Source organism: Mustelus asterias, chromosome 9 (assembly GCF_964213995.1).
Source record: "Mustelus asterias chromosome 9, sMusAst1.hap1.1, whole genome shotgun sequence".
Taxonomy (NCBI): Eukaryota; Metazoa; Chordata; class Chondrichthyes; order Carcharhiniformes; family Triakidae; genus Mustelus; species Mustelus asterias.
The window spans coordinates 66,165,508-66,183,278 of record NC_135809.1 but is presented as its reverse complement, the minus strand read 5'-3'; the positions used below and the strand labels follow the sequence as shown (position 1 = coordinate 66,183,278).

General features: G+C 52.4%; 1 protein-coding gene across 8 annotated transcripts in view; it reads right to left on the bottom strand.

Moving 5' to 3' along the window:
* The window catches only part of LOC144498728 (protein-methionine sulfoxide oxidase mical3a-like), a 702,250-nt gene that overhangs the window by 418,549 nt on the left and 265,930 nt on the right, over positions 1-17,771 (bottom strand). For all 8 annotated transcript variants that reach the window (XM_078220302.1, XM_078220301.1, XM_078220303.1 and 5 more), the window contains exon 12: positions 6,172-6,319. In XM_078220302.1, the coding sequence (XP_078076428.1) occupies positions 6,172-6,319 (148 nt within the window). The remainder of the gene's footprint in view (positions 1-6,171; positions 6,320-17,771) is intronic.

Below are 17,771 nucleotides of genomic sequence, written 5' to 3'. Positions count from 1 at the left end.
AATGCTAAGAGATGAAAGTATTGCATGGTCTCTTTATAAAGGTAGTTCTTTTTCTGTACTTAGAATTTTTTAAAAGACGCAGGTGCATATGATGCCAATACACCGAATGAAACATTCATCGAGAGGCCCGGCAGTAATATTGCCAAGACAACAGGCTGTTTTTGAATTTTAACCAATTTGTTTAAGTTAGGCACTTAGATAGCAGCAATTTATTAGATTTGAAATTGATGTTTTGGTAACCTGAGAACCAATCATATTGTGGGAAATATTGATATGTCATCAGGGGTATAAGAGACGGGGCAGGGAAACAAACTGGGAAAGCACCTATCACTGCTCACAGCTCTGAGAGAGAGAGAGAGAAAACTGCTGGCTCTCATAGCCGCATTTATGTCTTAAAAGTAAGCCTCATCTTGATGGTTAAGATACCAAAAGAAAACAGAGGTTCCAGACAGAAGAAAGAAGACAGAAGATTCTGGAAGATGTCAAATGTGTAATTTAGAGAGTGACTAAGAATTCTATTTTTTTGTGAATAAGTGGGAATTGTATTTATCTAAACAGCATTCCATGAGAATAGTGTTTTATTCGGTTTGTTAATAGCTTAGTTAACCTGTTCACCGATGGTTAGATAAATTAAGTGTTACTTGTTGATTTTACAGAGTCTCAGATTATTATTTTTGATTTAACCACAAAAAGTTGCTGAAGAGCAGTTTGTACTACTTCACACACACTTTTAACAGATTATGATGCAAGGTACTCTTCTTTGAGTAGTTAGGTGTTAGCTCTCAAGATGGGGACCAACCTCCGCTTCATAACAGGGGACCACCACTTGAGTGCAACAATTACATTAGCCTCCCTCAGGAAGTATTTGGATACAAGTAAACCCAGATCTGCCCGCGGTACAGCCCCAAAGCAAAGCCAAGCTTTGACCAAATGGTCAACGGTCCCTTCAGAATCTTGCCTGGCAAGGCATTGTAATTTTTGCCAGTATGTAGAGTTGGAACAACCAAGCAAGCTTCTAGACCAAGATTTAGGAAAACGGCATGTGTGCTGGATTCCAGGAGAGTGATTTTGATTTGATTTGATTTATTATTGTCACATGTATTAGCATACAGTGAAAAGTATTGTTTCTTGCGCTATACAGACAAAGCATACCATTCATAGAGAAGGAAACGAGAGAGTGCAGACTGCAGTGTTACAGTCATAGCTAGTGTGTAGAGAAAGATCAACTTAATGCAAGATAGATCCATTCAAAAGTCTGATGGCAGCAGGGAAGGAGCTGTTCTTGAGTCAGTTGGTACATGACCTCAGACTTGAGCTACATTCACAACCTTTTGTAGTTTCTTGTGGTCTTGGGCAGAGCAGGAGCCATACAAGCTGTGATACAACCAGAAAGAATGCTTTCTACGGTGCATCTGTAAAAGTTGGTGAGAGTCATAGCTGACATGCCAAATTTCCTTAGTGTTCTGAGAAAGTAGAGGCATTAATGGCCTTTCTTAACTATCGTGTCGGCATGGGGGGACCAGAAGCTCTCAACCCTTTCTACTTCGTCCCCATTGATGTAGACAACGGCATGTTCTTCTTTACGCTTCCTGAAGTCGATGACAATCTCCTTTGTTTTGTTGACATTGAGGGAGAGATTATTGTCGCCACATCAGTTCACCAGATTCTCTATCTCATTCCTGTACTCTTTCTCGTCATTGTTTGAGATCCGACCCACTACGGTGGTGCCACCAGCAAACTTGAAAATCGAATTGGAGGGATACTTGGCCACACAGTCATAGGTATATAAGGAGTATAGTAGGGGACTGAGAACACAGCCTTGTGGGGCACCGGTGTTGAGGATGATCATGGAAGAGGTGTTGTTGGCTTCCTTACTGATTGTGGTCTGTGAATTAGCAAATTCAGGATCCAGTCGCAGAGGGAGGAGCTGAGGCCCAGGCCACAGATTGGAGATGAGTTTCATAGGAATAATGGTGTTGAAGGCTGAGCTGCAGTCAATAAATAGGAGTCTGACATCGATGAATTTGCTATCTAGGTGTTCCAGGGCCAGGTGGACCTGTTGTAGCGGTAGGCAAACTGTAGTGGATCCAGGTGGTCCGGGAGGCTGGAATTGAATCGTGCCATGACTAGCCTTTCAAAGCACTTCATAATGAATGCACTCACTGGAAGGTCCACCTACATCAGATGTGGATCAATGCCGGGACCTTTGTTGTTTGTAGTATATATGAATGATCTGGAGAAAAATGTAGGTGGTCTGATTAGTACGTTTGCGGATGATTGGTGGAGTTGCTGATAGTGCTACGGATTTTCTGAGGATATAAAGTGATTGGAGACTTGGACACAAAAATGGCAGACGGAGTTTAATCCGGACAAATGTGGAGTCTTGGTGCATTGGCAGTTTTAACACTCTGGTCATTGTCAAGTAGCGTGGAGGAGGCTGGCACAAAAGTGACACAGAGATTGTACAGAGATTAAAATTCATCCTTTCCAAACTGCAAGTCGTGGCCAACTCCATCAGCACAGCTGTGGAAATGACCAAGAGGCACTGATCAATGGTATATGTCCCAGACAGCATTGCAGTATAGGCAGCAAGCACTCGACATCTGAATAAAGGGAAAATACTGCAGATGCTGGAATCTGAAACAAAAACTGAAAATGCTGGAAAATCCCAGCAGGTCTGACAGCATCTGTGAGGAGAGAGAAGAGTCAACATTTTGAACCTGGATGACCCTTCGTCAGAGCTGAAGAGAAGGAAAATCAGACAAGATTTATCCTACGACTGTTGCAGGAGGTGGGGAGACTTTGACTAATCGGACTGGCATAGACAAAAAGACAAAGGGAATGTAAATAGTGATGATAAAGGCAGAGAATGCCTTTACATGCCTCATAGCAAGAGATTTGAGTATAGGAATAAAGATGTTTTACTGTAATTGTATAGGGCGTTGGTGAGGCCACACCTGGAGTATTGTGTGCCATTTTGGTATCCATATCTGTTCTGGGACCCTTGCTGTTTGTCATTTTCATAAATGACCTGGATGAGGAAGTGGAGGGATGGGTTGGTAAGTTTGCTGACGACACCAAGGTAGGTGGTGTTGTGGATAGTTTGGAGGGATGTCAGAAGTTGCAGCGAGACATAGATAGAATGCAAGACTGGGCGGAGAAGTGGCAGATGGACTTCAACCCGGATAAGTGTGTGGTGATCCATTTTGGCAGATCCAATGGGATGAAGCAGCAGTATAATATGAAGGGTACCATTCTTAGCAGTGTAGAGGATCAGAAGGACCTTGGGGTCCGGGTCCATAGGACTCTTAAATCGGCCTCGCAGGTGGAGGATGCGGTCAAGAAGGCGTACGGCGTACTGGCCTTCATTAATCGAGGGATTGAGTTTAGGAGTCGGGAGATAATGCTGCAGCTTTATAGGACCCTGGTTAGACCCCACTTGGAGTACTGCGCGCAGTTCTGGTCACCTCATTACAGGAAAGATGTTGAAGCCATTGAAAGGGTGCAGAGGAGATTTACAAGGATGTTGCCTGGATTGGGGGGCATGCCTTATGAGGATAGGTTGAGGGAGCTTGGTCTCTTCTCCCTGGAGAGACGAAGGATGAGAGGTGACCTGATAGAGGTTTACAAGATGTTGAGAGGTCTGGATAGGGTAGACTCTCAGAGGCTATTTCCAAGGGCTGAAATGGTTGCTACGAGAGGACACAGGTTTAAGGTGCTGGGGGGTAGGTACAGAGGAGATGTCAGGGGTAAGTTTTTCACTCAGAGGGTGGTGGGTGAGTGGAATCGGCTGACGTCGGTGGTGGTGGAGGCAAACTCGTTGGGGTCTTTTAAGAGACTTCTGGATGAGTACATGGGATTTAATGGGATTGAGGGCTATAGATAGGCCTAGAGGTGGGGATGTGATCGGCGCAACTTGTGGGCCGAAGGGCCTGTTTGTGCTGTGGCTTTCTATGTTCTATGTTCTAAGCATGTCCTTGCTATAGAGGGAGTACAGCAAAGGTTTACCAGGCTGATACCAGGAATGGCAGGTCTGTTATATGAGGAGAGACCAAGTCAGTTAGAATTACATTCGCTGGAGTTTAGAAGAGTGAGAGGGGATCTCATAGAACCTTATAAAATTCTAACAGGGTTAGACAGGATAGATTCAGTAAGGATGTTCCTAATGGTTGGGGGGGGGGGGGGGGGGGGGGGGAAGAGTCCAGAACTAAGAGTCATAGTTTGAGGATGTTACGATGCGGAGGTTGACCCCCTTATGAGAAGTAATGCCGAATCCCCCAAAGAGAAATACTTTGTCTTGTAATCTGTTAAAAGTGTGTGGGAAGGTGTGAACTGTTCTTCAGTACTGTTTAGTGCTTCACTAACAGAAATACCTGACACTCACTTTAAAATGAACACTTAACAATTTATTTATTTAACAGGGAACTTTAACTAACCAAGTAACATACCGAATAAAATTAGATTCTAATGGAATGCTGTTCAAATAAATACAATACTCATTCATTCACAAAAAAATATAATAATAGAATTCAGTCACTCTCAAAATTTGTGGTTTTCGGAATCTTTTGGAGTTCCTCTGTTGATTCCTCTGTCTGTAAGTTCTTTTTGATTTGGTACCTTTCGCTAGTTAGATGGTGCGTTCACTTAAGAGATATCTGAAGCTGGCAGAGTTGAGAGCTGCTCTCTCCCTCTCGAGGCTTGAGAGGTGGCAGTTCTTCTGTTGCTCTGCTGTTTCCCCCCCCGCCCCCCACACTCTCTTTTATACCTGTGATGACCTATCAATTTTCCTACAATAGGATTGGTCTGATGTTCTCAACACCATCAAATTCAAATGTTATAGGTTCCTGGTGGCTGAGTGCCTGCTTAAATTGATTGGGCTAAATTAAAAACAGGTTATCTTGTCAAAACAACTGCTTGATTTTCTGATACAAATGTTTCAGCTTGGACTCTGTATCTATTTTGCATTTTAAACCTCCAAGCACTGAAACAAACACCAGCTTTTAAAGGCAGCACCCAATGTTTTCCCCTCGAGCATTCTTACAATTTTTCACATCTTTACCAACATCAAATTCCAACTTCACAATCTCAACTTTGCAACAAGGATAAGGCGTAAACCTTTTAGAACTGAGGTGAGGAGAAATTTCTTCACCTAAAGAGTGGTGAATGTGTGGAATTCACTATCACAGAAAGTAGTTGAGTCCATTTCAAGAAGATTTTAGATTTCAAGAAGAATTTAGATATAGCTCTTGGGGCTAAAGGGATCAAGGAGTATAGGGGGAAGGGGAGATCAGGATATTGAATTTGATGATCAACCATGATCAAAATGAATGGCGAAGCAGATTCAAAGGGCCAGGTGGCCTACTTCTGCTTCTAGTTTCTATGGTGCTAGAAGCATTCTATGGTCCATTAAGAGATCGGAATTTGTACAGGCTCTCACAGCAATGCTGCAATACTGCGATTGCTGAACGGAACCAGGTAATGCAGACTCTCAGTGATGCAGCAATAAGGCAATTGCTATGCGTATTTCTGGAAAACAGGCTCTTGCAGTAATGCTGCAATAATGTGATTGCTGACGTACTTTGGAAAAATGTCTCTCACAGTATTGCATGAATTCTGCAATTACTAAGGGTACCGGGGAATACAGGCACTCGCAGTATTGCCACTATCACCCTGGAATACAAGCTCTCTCAGTAATGCCGCAATACTGTGCTCGCTGAGGGAACTGTGGGATAAAGTCTCTCACAGTATTGCAGCAATACTGTGATTGAGAGGGTACACAGAATACAGGCTCTCACAGTAATGCAGCTATATTGTGATTAATGACTGTATCCTGGGAGCACAGGTTCTTACTGCAATATATAAATACTGCGATTGCGGAGGTCATTGAGGAATACAGACTCTACAGTAATGCAGCAGTAATGAGATTGCTGAGGGTGTCCTGGGAGTACAGGCTCTCACAGGAAAGCAGCAAATGTGCGATTGCTGAGGCTACCCGAGGAATACAAGCTTTCGCAGTCATGCCGCAATACTGCAATAGCTGAGCATCAGGGGAATACAGACTCTCACAATAATGCCACTATCATGTGATTACAGTAATGCAGCAATACTGCGACTGCTGAGGGTACCCGGGAAATACAGGCTCTCACAGTAGCGCAGCAGTACCAAACTCACATCAGGTCTGGACGGTAACGGTGGATGATAGCCGAAAGTGCCAGCCCACTCTTCCATGACGTTGTTAGGTCAATCACATTGACATTCTTATAACCCTGAGTCTGCTTCTGGCACCAGACAAGTAGCTTATTTGATCGAGCCAGGGGTTCTGTGAAAACAAGAAGCACAGGAATTAGTGTGGAAAGAGTGGGCGGGACTAGGGGAGAGGGCATGTGCTGGGATAGATGCAGTTACTCAGGTCAGAGATAATGGTGGAATAGTCACGTTAGGTCAGGGGTGGGGGCTACGGTTGGGGTCAAAATGAAAATTTGGTCAGGATGTAATGATGTGCTGCAGGGTAACTGGGTCAGGATGTGTTGGTAGTAGAGAGTCAGATTATGTCAGACAGGGCTTGTCAAGTAGTGATGGGAGGCTGGAGGGAGAGAATAGTGTTGGATCGGGTAGGGTACTCGGGTCAGCAAATTGATAATCAGGTCGGAGGTGTGGTGGGAGAAGAGTGTCGAATTGAGGCAGGGAACAGCTTTTGAGTCGAGAAGAGTCGTCGAGTTGTGTCTTCTTGGTGTGGAAGCGTCACGTCAGGGAAATGGTAACCAATTCAGTGGGGATGGAAGTGGGAACAGGAGTGGTCAGGCAGCCTGGAAGGGGGTTTTGGGTCAGTTTGGCAGAGGGTTTTGGGTAAATTTAGAAGGGGGGTTTCGGGTCAGTTTGGGACAGAGTTTCTGTCAGTTGGGAGGGGGTTTCGGGTCAGTGTGGGAGGGGGTTTCGGGTCAGTTTGGGAGGGGGTTTTGGGACAGTTTGGGAGGGGGTTTTGGGACAGTTTGGGAGGGGGTTTTGGGTCAGTTTGGGAGAGGCATTCGGGTCAGTTTGGGACAGGGGGTTTTGGGTCAGTTTGGGAGGGGGTTTCGAGTCAGTTTGGGAGGGGGCTTCGGGACAGTTTGGGAGGGGGCTTCGGGACAGTTTGGGAGAGGCATTCGGGTCAGTTTGGGACAGGGGGGTTTCGGGTCAGTTTGGGAGGGGGCTTCGGGTCAGTTTGGGAGGGGGCTTTGGGACAGGTTGGGAGGGGGGTTTCGGGTCAGGTTGGGAGGGGGTTATGGGTTAGTTTGGGAGGTGGCTTCGGGTCAGTTTGGGCATTCAGGTCAGTTTGGGAGGTGGTTTCGGGTGAGTTGGAGGGTTTCAGGTCAATTTGGGAGGGGGTTCCAGTTCAGTTTGGGAGGGGGCTTCATGTCATTTGGAAGGTGGATTCGGGTCAGTTGGGACGGGAGTTTTGGGTCAGTTTGGGAGGGGGTTTCAGGTCATTTGGAAGGGGGTTTTGGGTCAATTGGAAGGGGGTTTCAGGTCAGGTGGGGAGGGGGTTCTGGGTCAGTTTGGGAAGGGTTTTGAGTCAGTTTGGGAAGCAGATTCGGGTCAGTTAGGGAGGAGTTTTCAGGTCAGTTTGGGAGGGCTTTCCGGTCAGTTGGTTGGTCGGGTCAGATGGGGGTTCAGGTCAGATGGGGGGGTTTGGGTCAGTTTGGGAGGGGGTTTCAGTCAGTTTGGGAAGGGGCTTCGGGTCAGTTGGGGAAGGGGTTTTGGGTCAGTTTTTGAGGGGGTTTCGGGTCAGATAGGGAGGGGTTTCCAGTCAGTTTGGGAGGGGGTTTCGGGTCAGTTTGGGTGTTCAGGTCAGTTTGGGAGGGTGGTTCAGGTCAGTTTGGAAGGGGTTTTTGAGTCAGTTTGGAAGGGGGATTCGGGTCAGTTCAGGAAGGGGGTTTGGGTCAATGTGGGAGGGGGGGTTTTGGTTCAGTTTGGGAGGGGGTTCCGGTTCAGTTTGGGAGAGGGCTTCGGGTCATTTGGAAGGGGGATCCGGGTCAGTTGGGGAGAGCGTTTCGGATCAGTTTGGGAGGAGGTTTTGGTTCAGTTTGCGAGGGGGCTTCGGGTCATTTGGAAGGGGGATCCGGGTCAGTTGGGGAGAGCGTTTCGGATCAGTTTGGGAGGAGGTTTTGGTTCAGTTTGCGAGGGGGCTTCGTGTCATTTGGAAGGGGGAGTCGGGTCAGTGGGGAGGAGGATTCGGTTCAGTTGGGGAGGGGGTCTCAGGCCAGTTTGGAAGGGGCTTCCAGTCAGTTGGTGGGTTCGGGTCAGAGGGGGGTTCAGGTCAGATGGGGGGTTCGGCTCAGAGGGGGGTTCAGGTCAGATGGGGGGTTCAGGTCAGTTGGGGGGGACTTGGGCCAGTTTGGGAGGGGGTTTCGAATCAGTTTGGGGAGGGGGTTTCAGATCAGTTTGGGAGGGGGTTTCAAGTCAGTTTGAGGGCGGTGTTCCGGTTCAGTTTGATGGAGGGCTTTGGGTCAGTTTGGGAGAGGGCTTCGGGTCATTTGGAAGGGGGATTCAGGTCAGTTGGAGAGGGGGCTTCGGGTCATTTGGAAGGGGCTTCCAGTCAGTTGGTGGGTTTGGGTCAGATGGGGGTTCAGGTCAGATGGGGGGTTCGGGTCAGATGGGGGGGTCTGGGTCAGTTGGGGGGGCTCGGGCCACTTTGGGAGGGGGTTTCAGTCATTTTGGGAGGGGGTTTTGGGTCAGTTTGTGGTGGGGCTTTCGGGTCAGTTTGCGAGGGAGCAATTTGTGTCACGTTTGGGCGTTCAGGTCAGTTTGGGAGGGGGGTTCAGGTCAGTTTGGGAGCGATTTTCGAGTCAGTGTGGGAAGGGAATTCGGGTCAGTTTGGGAGAAGTCGGGTGGGTCAGTTTGGGAGGGGGCTTCGGGTCATTTAGAAGGGGGACTCAGGTCAGGTTGGGGGGGGGGGATTCCGGTCAGTTTGGGAGGGATTCAGGTCAGCTTGGGAGGCATTCATGTCAGTTTGGGAGGGGCATCCAGGTCAGTTTGAGAGGGGGTTTCGGGTCAGCTTGGAGGGGCTTTCACGACAGTTTGGGAGGGGCTTTGGGTCAGTTTGGGAGGGGTTTCGGGTCAGATTGGAAGAGGCATTTGGGTCAGTTTGGGAGGGGCATTTGGGTCAGTTTGGGAGGGGGTTTCGGGTCAGTTTGGAAGCGGATTTGGGTCAGTTTTGGGTCTGTTTGGGAGGGGGATTCGGGTCAGCTTGGGAGGGGATTTCACGACAGTGTGGAAGGGGGCTTTGGGTTAGTTTGGGAGGGGGTTTCGGGTTAATTTGGGCATTCAGGTCAGTTTGGGAGGGGGGTTCGGGTCAGTTTGGGAGCGGTTTTCGAGTCAGTGTGGGATGGGGATTCGGGTCAGTTTGGGAGAAGACTTCGGGTCAGTTTGGAAGCGGAATTCGGATCAGTTTGGGGGGAGGGTTTCGGGTCAGTTGGGAGGGGGTTTTGGGTCAGTTTGTGAGCGGTTTTCGAGTCAGTGTGGGAGGGGGATTCGGGTCAGTTTGGGAGTGGGCTTCGGGTCATTTAGAAGGGGGATTTGGTTCAGTTTGGGAGGGGGCTTCGGGTCATTTGGAAGGGGGACTTGGGTCAGATTGGGAGGGGGATTCCGGTCCGTTGGGGAGAGGGTTTCGGGTCAGTTCAGGAAGGGGTTTGGGTCAAAGTGGGAGGGGGAGGCTCTGGTTCAGTTTGGGAGGGGTTCAGGTCAGTTTGGGAGGGGGTTTTGGGTCAATTTGGGAGGGGGTTTCGTGTCAGTTCAGGAGGGGTTTTCCTGTCAGTTTGGGAGGGGGTTTCGGGTCAGTTTGGGAGGAGTTTCGGGTCAGTTAAGGAGGGGGCTTTGGCTTAGTTTGGGAGGGTTATTCGGGTTAGTTTGGGAGGGGGGTTCGGGTCAGGTGGGGAGATTCGGGTCAGTTTGTAGGGGTTTCAGGTCATTTTTTGGGGTTTCAGGTCAGTTTGGGAGGGGGATTTGGGTCAGTTTGGGAGGGGCATTCGTATCAGTTTGGGAGGGGCATTCGTGTCAGTTTGGGAGGGGCATCCGGGTCAGTTTGGGAGGGGGTTTCGGGCCAGTTTGGGAGGGGGTTTCGGGCCAGTTTGGGAGGGGGATTCGGGCCAGTTTGGGAGGGGGATTCGGGCCAGTTTGGGAGGGGGATTCGGGCCAGTTTGGGAGGGGGATTCGGGCCAGTTTGGGAGGGGGATTCGGGCCAGTTTGGGAGGGGGATTCGGGCCAGTTTGGGAGGGGGATTCGGGCCAGTTTGGGAGGGGGATTCGGGCCAGTTTGGGAGGGGGATTCGGGCCAGTTTGGGAGGGGGATTCGGGCCAGTTTGGGAGGGGGATTCGGGCCAGTTTGGGAGGGGGATTCGGGCCAGTTTGGGAGGGGGATTCGGGCCAGTTTGGGAGGGGGATTCGGGCCAGTTTGGGAGGGGGATTCGGGCCAGTTTGGGAGGGGGATTCGGGCCAGTTTGGGAGGGGGATTCGGGCCAGTTTGGGAGGGGGATTCGGGCCAGTTTGGGAGGGGGATTCGGGCCAGTTTGGGAGGGGGATTCGGGCCAGTTTGGGAGGGGGATTCGGGCCAGTTTGGGAGGGGGATTCGGGCCAGTTTGGGAGGGGGATTCGGGCCAGTTTGGGAGGGGGATTCGGGCCAGTTTGGGAGGGGGATTCGGGCCAGTTTGGGAGGGGGATTCGGGCCAGTTTGGGAGGGGGATTCGGGCCAGTTTGGGAGGGGGATTCGGGCCAGCTTGGGAGGGTGGTTCGGGTCAATTGGAAGGGGTTTTTGAGTCAGTTTGATGGGGTTTTTGAGTCAGTTTGGGAGGGGGATTCGGGTCACTTCAGGAACGGGGTTTGGGTCAATGTGGGAGGGGGGTTTCGGTTTAGTTTGGGAGGGGGTTCTGGTTTAGTTTGGGAGAGGGCTTCGGGTCAGTTTGGGAGAGGACTTCGGGTCATTTGGAAGGGGGATTCGGGTCAGTTTGGGAGGAGCTTTTGGTTCAGTTTGCGAGGGGGCTTCGGGTCATTTGGAAGGGGGAGTCGGTTCAGTTGGGGAGGGGGGTTTGGTTCAGTTGGGGAGGGGGTTTTGGGTCAGTTTGGGAGGAGGGTTTGGTTCAGTTTGCGAGGGGGCTTCGGATCATTTGGAAGGGGGAGTCGGGTCAGTGAGGAGGAGGATACGGTTCAGTTGGGGAGGGGGTTTCGGGTCAGTTTGGAAGGGGCTTCCAGTCAGTTGGTGGGTTCGGGTCAGATGGGGGTTCAGGTCAATGGGGGGTTCGGGTCAGATGGGGGGGTCCGGGTCAGTTGAGGGAGGCTCGGGCCAGTTTGGGAGGGGGTTTCGGGTCAGTTTGGGAGGGGGTTTCAGATCAGTTTGGGATGGGGTTCTGGTTCAGTTTGGGAGAAGGCTTCGGGTCAGTTTGGGAGAGGGCTTCGGGTCAGTTTGGGAGGGGGATTCTTGTCAGTTGGGGAGGGGGTTTCGGGTCAGTTGGGGAGGGGGTTTCGGGTCAGTTTGCGAGGTGGCTTTGGGTCATTTGGAAGGGGGATTCGGGTCAGTTGGGAAGGGGGTTTCGGGTCAGTTGGGGAGGGGGTTTCGGGTTAGTTTGCGAGGTGGCTTTGGGTCATTTGGAAGGGGGATTCGGGTCAGTTGGGGAGGGGGTTTCGGGTCAGTTGGGGAGGGGGTTTCGGGTCAGTTTGCGAGGTGGCTTTGGGTCATTTGGAAGGGGGAGTCGGGTCATTGGGAGGAGGATTCTGTTCAGTTGCGGAGGGGGTTTCGGGTCAGTTTGGAAGGGGCTTCCTCTCAGTTGGTGGGTTCGGGTCAGATTGGGGTTTGGGTCAGATGGGGGGTCTGGGTCAGTTGGGGGGGGCTCGGGCCAGTTTGGGAGGGGTTTTTGAGTCAGATTGGGAGGGGGTTTTGGGTCAGTTTGTGGGGGGGCTTTTGGGTCGGTTTGGGAGGGAGCAATTTGTGTCAGTTTGGGCGTTCAGGTCAGTTTGGGAGGGGGGTTCGGGTCAGTTTGGGAGCGGTTTTCGAGTCAGTGTGGGAAGGGAATTCGGGTCAGTTTGGGAGAAGTCGGGTCAGTTTGGGAGGGGGTTTTGGTTCAGTTTGGGAGGGGGCTTCGGGTCATTTAGAAGGGGGACTCGCGTCAGGTTGGGAGGGGGATTCCGGTCAGCTTGGCAGGCATTCGTGTCAGTTTGGGAGGGGCATCCAGGTCAGTTTGAGAGGGGGTTTCAGGTCAGCTTGGGAGGGGGTTTCATGACAGTTTGGGAGGGGTTTCGGGTCAGTTTGGGAGTGGGATTCGGGTCAGTTTGGAAGCGGGATTCGGGTCAGTTTGGAAGCGGGATTCGGGTCAGTTTGGGATGGGGTTTCGGGTCAGCTTGGGGGGGGGGGGGTTCCGGGTCAGTTTGGGAGGGGATTTCGCGTCAGTTTCGGAGGGGGCTTCGGTTCAGTTGGGATAGGGTTTCAGGTCACTTTGGGAGGGGGTTTTGGGTCAGTTAGGGAGGGATTCGGGTCAGTTTGGGAAGGGCATCCAGGTCAGTTTGGGAAGGGCATCCAGGTCAGTTTGGGAAGGGGTTTCGGGTCAGTTTGGGAAGTGGTTGCAGGTCAGTTTGGCAAGGGATTTTGGGTCAGTTTGGGAAGTGGTTTTGGGTCAGTTTGGGAAGGGGTTACAGGTCAGCTTGGGAAGGGGTTGCAGGTCAGTTTGGGAAGGGGTTTCGGGTCAGTTTGGGAAGGGGTTGCAGGTCAGTTTGGGAAGGGGTTTCGGGTCAGTTTGGGAAGGGGTTGCAGGTCAGTTTGGGAGGGGGGTTCGGGTCAGTTTGGGAAGGGGTTGCAGGTCAGTTTGGGAGGGGGGTTCGGGTCAGTTTGGGAAGGGCATCCAGGTCAGTTTGGGAAGGGGTTGCAGGTCAGTTTGGGAAGGGGTTGCAGGTCAGTTTGGGAAGGGGTTGCAGGTCAGTTTGGGAAGGGGTTGCAGGTCAGTTTGGGAAGTGGTTTTGGGTCAGTTTGGAGGGGGTTTCGGGTCAGTTTGGGAGGTGGTTTCGGGTCAGCTTGGGACGGATTTGGGTCAGCTTGGGAGTGATTCAGGTCAGCTTGCGAGGGGGTTTCACAACAGTGTGTGAGGGGTTTTGGGTCTGTTTGGGAGGAGTTTCAGGTCGATTTAAGAGGGGGCTTTGGGTTAGTTTGGGAGGGAGCGATTCGGGTCAGTTTGGGCGTTGAGGGCAGTTTGGGAGGGGGGTACGGGTCAGTTTGGGAGCGATTTTCAAGTCAGTTTGGGAGGGGGTTTTGGTTCAGTTTGGGAGGGAGCTTCGGGTCATTTGGAAGGGGGATTCGGGTCAGTTTGGGAGGGGGTTCCAGTTCAATTTGGGAGTAGGCTTCGGGTCAGTTTGGGGGGGGTTTATGGTTCAGTTTGGGAGGGGGCTTCAGGTCATTTGGAAGGGAGATTCGGGTCAGATTGGGCGGGGGATTCCGGTCAGTTGGGGAGAGGGTTTCAGGTCAGTTCAGGAAGGCGTTGTGTTAAAGTGGGATGGGGGGGGCTCCGGTTCAGTTTGGGAGAGGGCTTCGGGTCAGTTTTGGAGGGGGTTTTGGTTCAGTTTGGGAGGGGGCTTCAGGTCATTTGGAAGGGGGATTCAGGTCAGATTGGGAGGAGAATTCCGGCCAGTTGGGGAGAGTATTTCTGGTCAGTTCAGGAAGGGGTTTGGGTCAAAGTTGGAGGGAGTTTCGGTTCAGTTGGGGAGGGGGTTCCACTTCAGTTTGGGAGGGGGTTTTGATTCAGTTTACGAGGGGGCTTCAGGTAATTTGGAAAGAGGATTCGGGTCAGTTGGGGGTGGGTTTCAGATCAGTTGGGGAGGGGGGAGTCAGGTCAGTGGGGAGGGGGGAGTCAGGTCAGTGGGGAGGGGGATTCGGTTCATTTGGGGAGGGGGATTTGGGTCAGTTTGAGATGAGTTTCCGGTCAGTTGGGGGTTCTGGTCAGATGGGGGTTTGGGACTGTTTGGGAGGGGACTTCGGATCAGTTTGGGAGGGGGGTTCGGGTCAGTTTGGGAGGGGGTTTCGGGTCAGTTTGGGAGGGGGTTTCGGGTCAGTTTGGGAGGGGGGTTTCGGGTCAGTTTGGGAGGGGCTTTCAGGTCACTTTGGGAGGAGGTTTTGGTTCAGTTTACGAGGGGGCTTCGGGTAATTTGGAAAGAGGATTTCGTGTCAGTTTGGGAGGGGGTTTCGGGTCAGTTTGGAAGGGGGTTTCGGGTCAGTTTGGCGGGGGGGTTTTGGGTCAGCTTGGGGGTGGCATTTGCGTCAGTTTGGGAGGGCTTTTGGATCAGTTTGGGAGGGAGTGATTCGTGTCAGTTTGGGCGTTAAGGTCAGTTTGAGAGGGGGTTGCAGGTCAGTTTTAGAGGGGGTTTGCGTCAGTTTGGGAGGGGGTTTCAGGTCAGTGTGGGAGGGGGGGTCTGGTCAGTTTGGGTTGGGGTTTCCGAACAGTTGAGGGGTTCGGCTTCAGGTCCGCTTGGGAGGGGATTTTGGGTCAGTTTTGGAGGGGGGGTCCGGTCAGTTTGGGTGGGGGTTTCCGATAAGTTGAGGGGTTCAGGTCAGTTTGGTCGAGGGTTTTGGGTCTGTTTGGGAGGGGGATTCGGGTCAGTTGGGGAGTGTGATTCAGGTCTGTTGGGAAGGGGTTTTCGGGTCAGTTTGGGAGGGGTTTCGGGTCAGTTTGCGAGTGCGTTTCGGGTCAGTGTGGAAGGGGGTTTTGGGTCAGTTTTTGGGTTCAGGTCAGTTGGGGGGTTCGGGTCAGTTGATGTTTAGGGTCAGTTTGGGAGAGGGTTTGGGCGAGTTGGGAGTTCGGGTCAGTTTGGGAGGGGGGTTTCGCGTCAGTTTGAGAGGAGGTTTCGGTCAGTTTGGGGTTTCCGGGTCAGTTTGGGAGGGGTTTTGGGTCAGTTTGGGAGGGAGGTTTGGGGTCAGTTTGGGAGGAGTTTCGGGTCAGTTGGAGAGGGGATTTTGGGTCAGTTTGGGGTTTCCGGGTCAGTTTGGGAGGGGTTCTGGGTCAGTTTGGGAGGAAGTTTCGGGTCACTTTGGGAGGAGGTTTTTGGGTCAGTTTGCGAGTGGGTTTCGGGTCAGTGTGGGAGTGGGTTTTGGGTCAGTTTGGGAAGGGGTTTCGGGTCAGTTTGGTAGGGTGTGTTCAGTTCGGGCGGGAGTGTTCAGTTTGGGCGGGTGTTTAGGCAGGTTTCCGGTCAATTGGGGGGTTCGGATCAGTTTGGAAGGGGATTTTGGGTCAGGTTGGGAGGGGGGTTCTGGTCAGTTTGGGCGGGGTTTGCGGTCAGTTGGAGGGTTCATGTCACTTTGGGAGGGCGGTTTCGGCTTATTTCGGAGGGGGTGGTTAGTTTGGGAGGGGTATTTCAGTTAGGGGGTGATGGAGGGACTGGTTTTGCGTGGTGTCCGATGGGCGTTTGGGGCCAGGCGGGCGTTTGGGGCCAGGCGGGCGTTTTAAGGTTGTGCTGGTGTTTGGGGTCGGACGGATGTTTGGACGGGTGTTTGGGTGGGTGTTTAGGGGAGTATCGGGTCAGTTGGGAGTTCGGGTCAGTTTGGGAGTTCGGGTCAGTTTGGGAGGGGCATTCGGTTCAGTTTGGGAGGGGGTTTCGGGTCAGTTGTGGGGTTCAGGTCAGTTGGGGGGTTCGGGTCAGTTGATGTTTAGGGTCAGTTTGGGAGGGGGTTTGGGTGAGTTGGGAGTTCGGGTCAGTCTGGGAGGTGGTTTGGGGTCAGTTTGGGAGGGGGGTTTCGAGTCAGTTTGGGAGGAGTTTCTGGTCAGTTTGGGAGGGGTTTCGGGTCAGTTGGAGAGGAGGTTTTGGGTCAATTTGGGGGGGTTTCGGGTCAGTTTGGGGCTTTCAGGTCAGTTTGGGGGTTTCAGATCAGTTTGAGAGGGGGTTTACGTCAGTTTGGGAGGGGGTTTCGGGTCAGTCTGGGAGGGGGGGGGGGGGGGGGGTGGTCCGGTCAGTTTGGGTGGGCGTTTCCGATCAGTCGAGGCGTTCAGGTCAGTTTGGTCGAGGGTTTCGGGTCAGTTTGAGAGAGGTTTCAGGTCAGTTTGGGAGCAGGTTTCAGGTCACTTTGGGAGGAGGTTTTGGGTCAGTTTGGGAAGGGGTTTCGGGTCAGTTTGGTAGGGTGTGTTCAGTTTGGGCGGGAGGGTTCAGTTTGGGTGGGTGTTTGGACGGGTGTTTAGGCAGGTTGGGGGGGTTTTGGGTCAGTTTTGGAGGGGTTTTGGGTCAGTTTGGAAGGGGTTTTGGGTCAGTTGGAGACGGGGTTTCGGTTTCGGGTCAGTTGGAGACGGGGTTTCGGGTCAGTTGGAGACGGGGTTTCGGGTCAGTTGGAGACGGGGTTTCGGGTCAGTTGGAGACGGGGTTTCGGGTCAGTTGGAGACGGGGTTTCGGGTCAGTTGGAGACGGGGTTTCGGGTCAGTTGGAGACGGGGTTTCGGGTCAGTTGGAGACGGGGTTTCGGGTCAGTTTAGGGGTGGTTTCGGGTCAGTTTAGGGGTGGTTTCGGGTCAGTTTGAGAGGGGGTTTCAGGTCAGTTTGAGAGGGGGTTTCAGGTCAGTTTGAGAGGGGGCTTCAGGTCTTGTTGGGAGGGGGTTTCAGGTCTTGTTGGGAGGGGGTTTCAGGTCAGTTTGGAAGGGGGGTTTCAGGTCAGTTTGAGAGGGGGCTTCAGGTCTTGTTGGGAGGGGGTTTCAGGTCAGTTTGGGAGGGAGTTTCAGGTCAGTTTGGGAGGGAGTTTCAGGTCAGTTTGGGAGGGGGTTTGCGTTAGTTTGGGTGGGGGTTTCGCGTCAGTGTGGGAAGGGGCTTCAGGTCCGCTTGGGAGGGGGTTTCGGGTCATTTTGGTTGGGGTTTCGGTCAGTTTGGGAGGGGGGTTCCGGTTAGTTTGCGTGGGGGTTTCCAATCAGTTGAGGGGTTCGGGTCAGTTTGGGAGGGGGTTTTGGGTCAGTTTGGGAGGGGCTTTCGGGTCAGTTGGGGAGGGGTTTTGGGTCAGTTTGGGGGAGGGGGTTTCGGGTCAGTTTGGGAGGGGGCTTTGGGTCAGTGTAGGAGGGGTTTTTGGGTCAGTTTGGGAGGGGGTTCCGGTCAGTTTGGGAGGGTGTGTTCAGTTTGTGGGAATGTTCAGTTTGGGCGAGTGTTTAGGCGGGTTTCCGGTCAACTGGGGGATTCGGGTCAGTTTGGGAGGGGGTTTTGGGTCAGTTTGGGAGGGGATTCCGGTCAGTTTGGGTAGGGTTTGCAGTCAGTTGGAGGGTTCAGGTTAGTTTGGGAGGGGGGGTTTCGGGTCAGTTGGGGGAGGGATATTTCAGTTAGGGGGTGATGGAGGAACTGGTTTTGCGTGGTGTCCGGCGGGACGGGCGTTTAGGGCCGGACGGGCGTTTGGGTGGGTGTTTAGGGGAGTTTCGGGTCAGTTTGGGAGGGGGTTTCGATTCAGTTGATGTTTAGGGTCAGTTTGGGAGGGGGTTTGGGTGAGTTGGGGGTTCGGGTCAGTCTGGGAGGTGGTTTCAGGTCAGTTTGGGAGGGGGTTTCCGGTCAGTTGAGGGGTTCGGGTCAGTTTGGGAGGGGGTGTTCAGTTTGGGCGGGATATTTCAGTTCGAGGGTAATGGAGGAACTGGTTCTGCGTGGTGGAGGAACTGGTTCTGCGTGGAGGAGAAACTGGTTCTGCGTGCTGGCGGGATGTGCGTTTGGGGCCGGGCTGGTGTTTTAAGATCGTGCGGGTGTTTGTGGTAGGATGAATGTTTGGGTGGGTGTTTAGGGGAGTTTCGGGTCAGTTTGGGAGGGAGTTTCGGGTC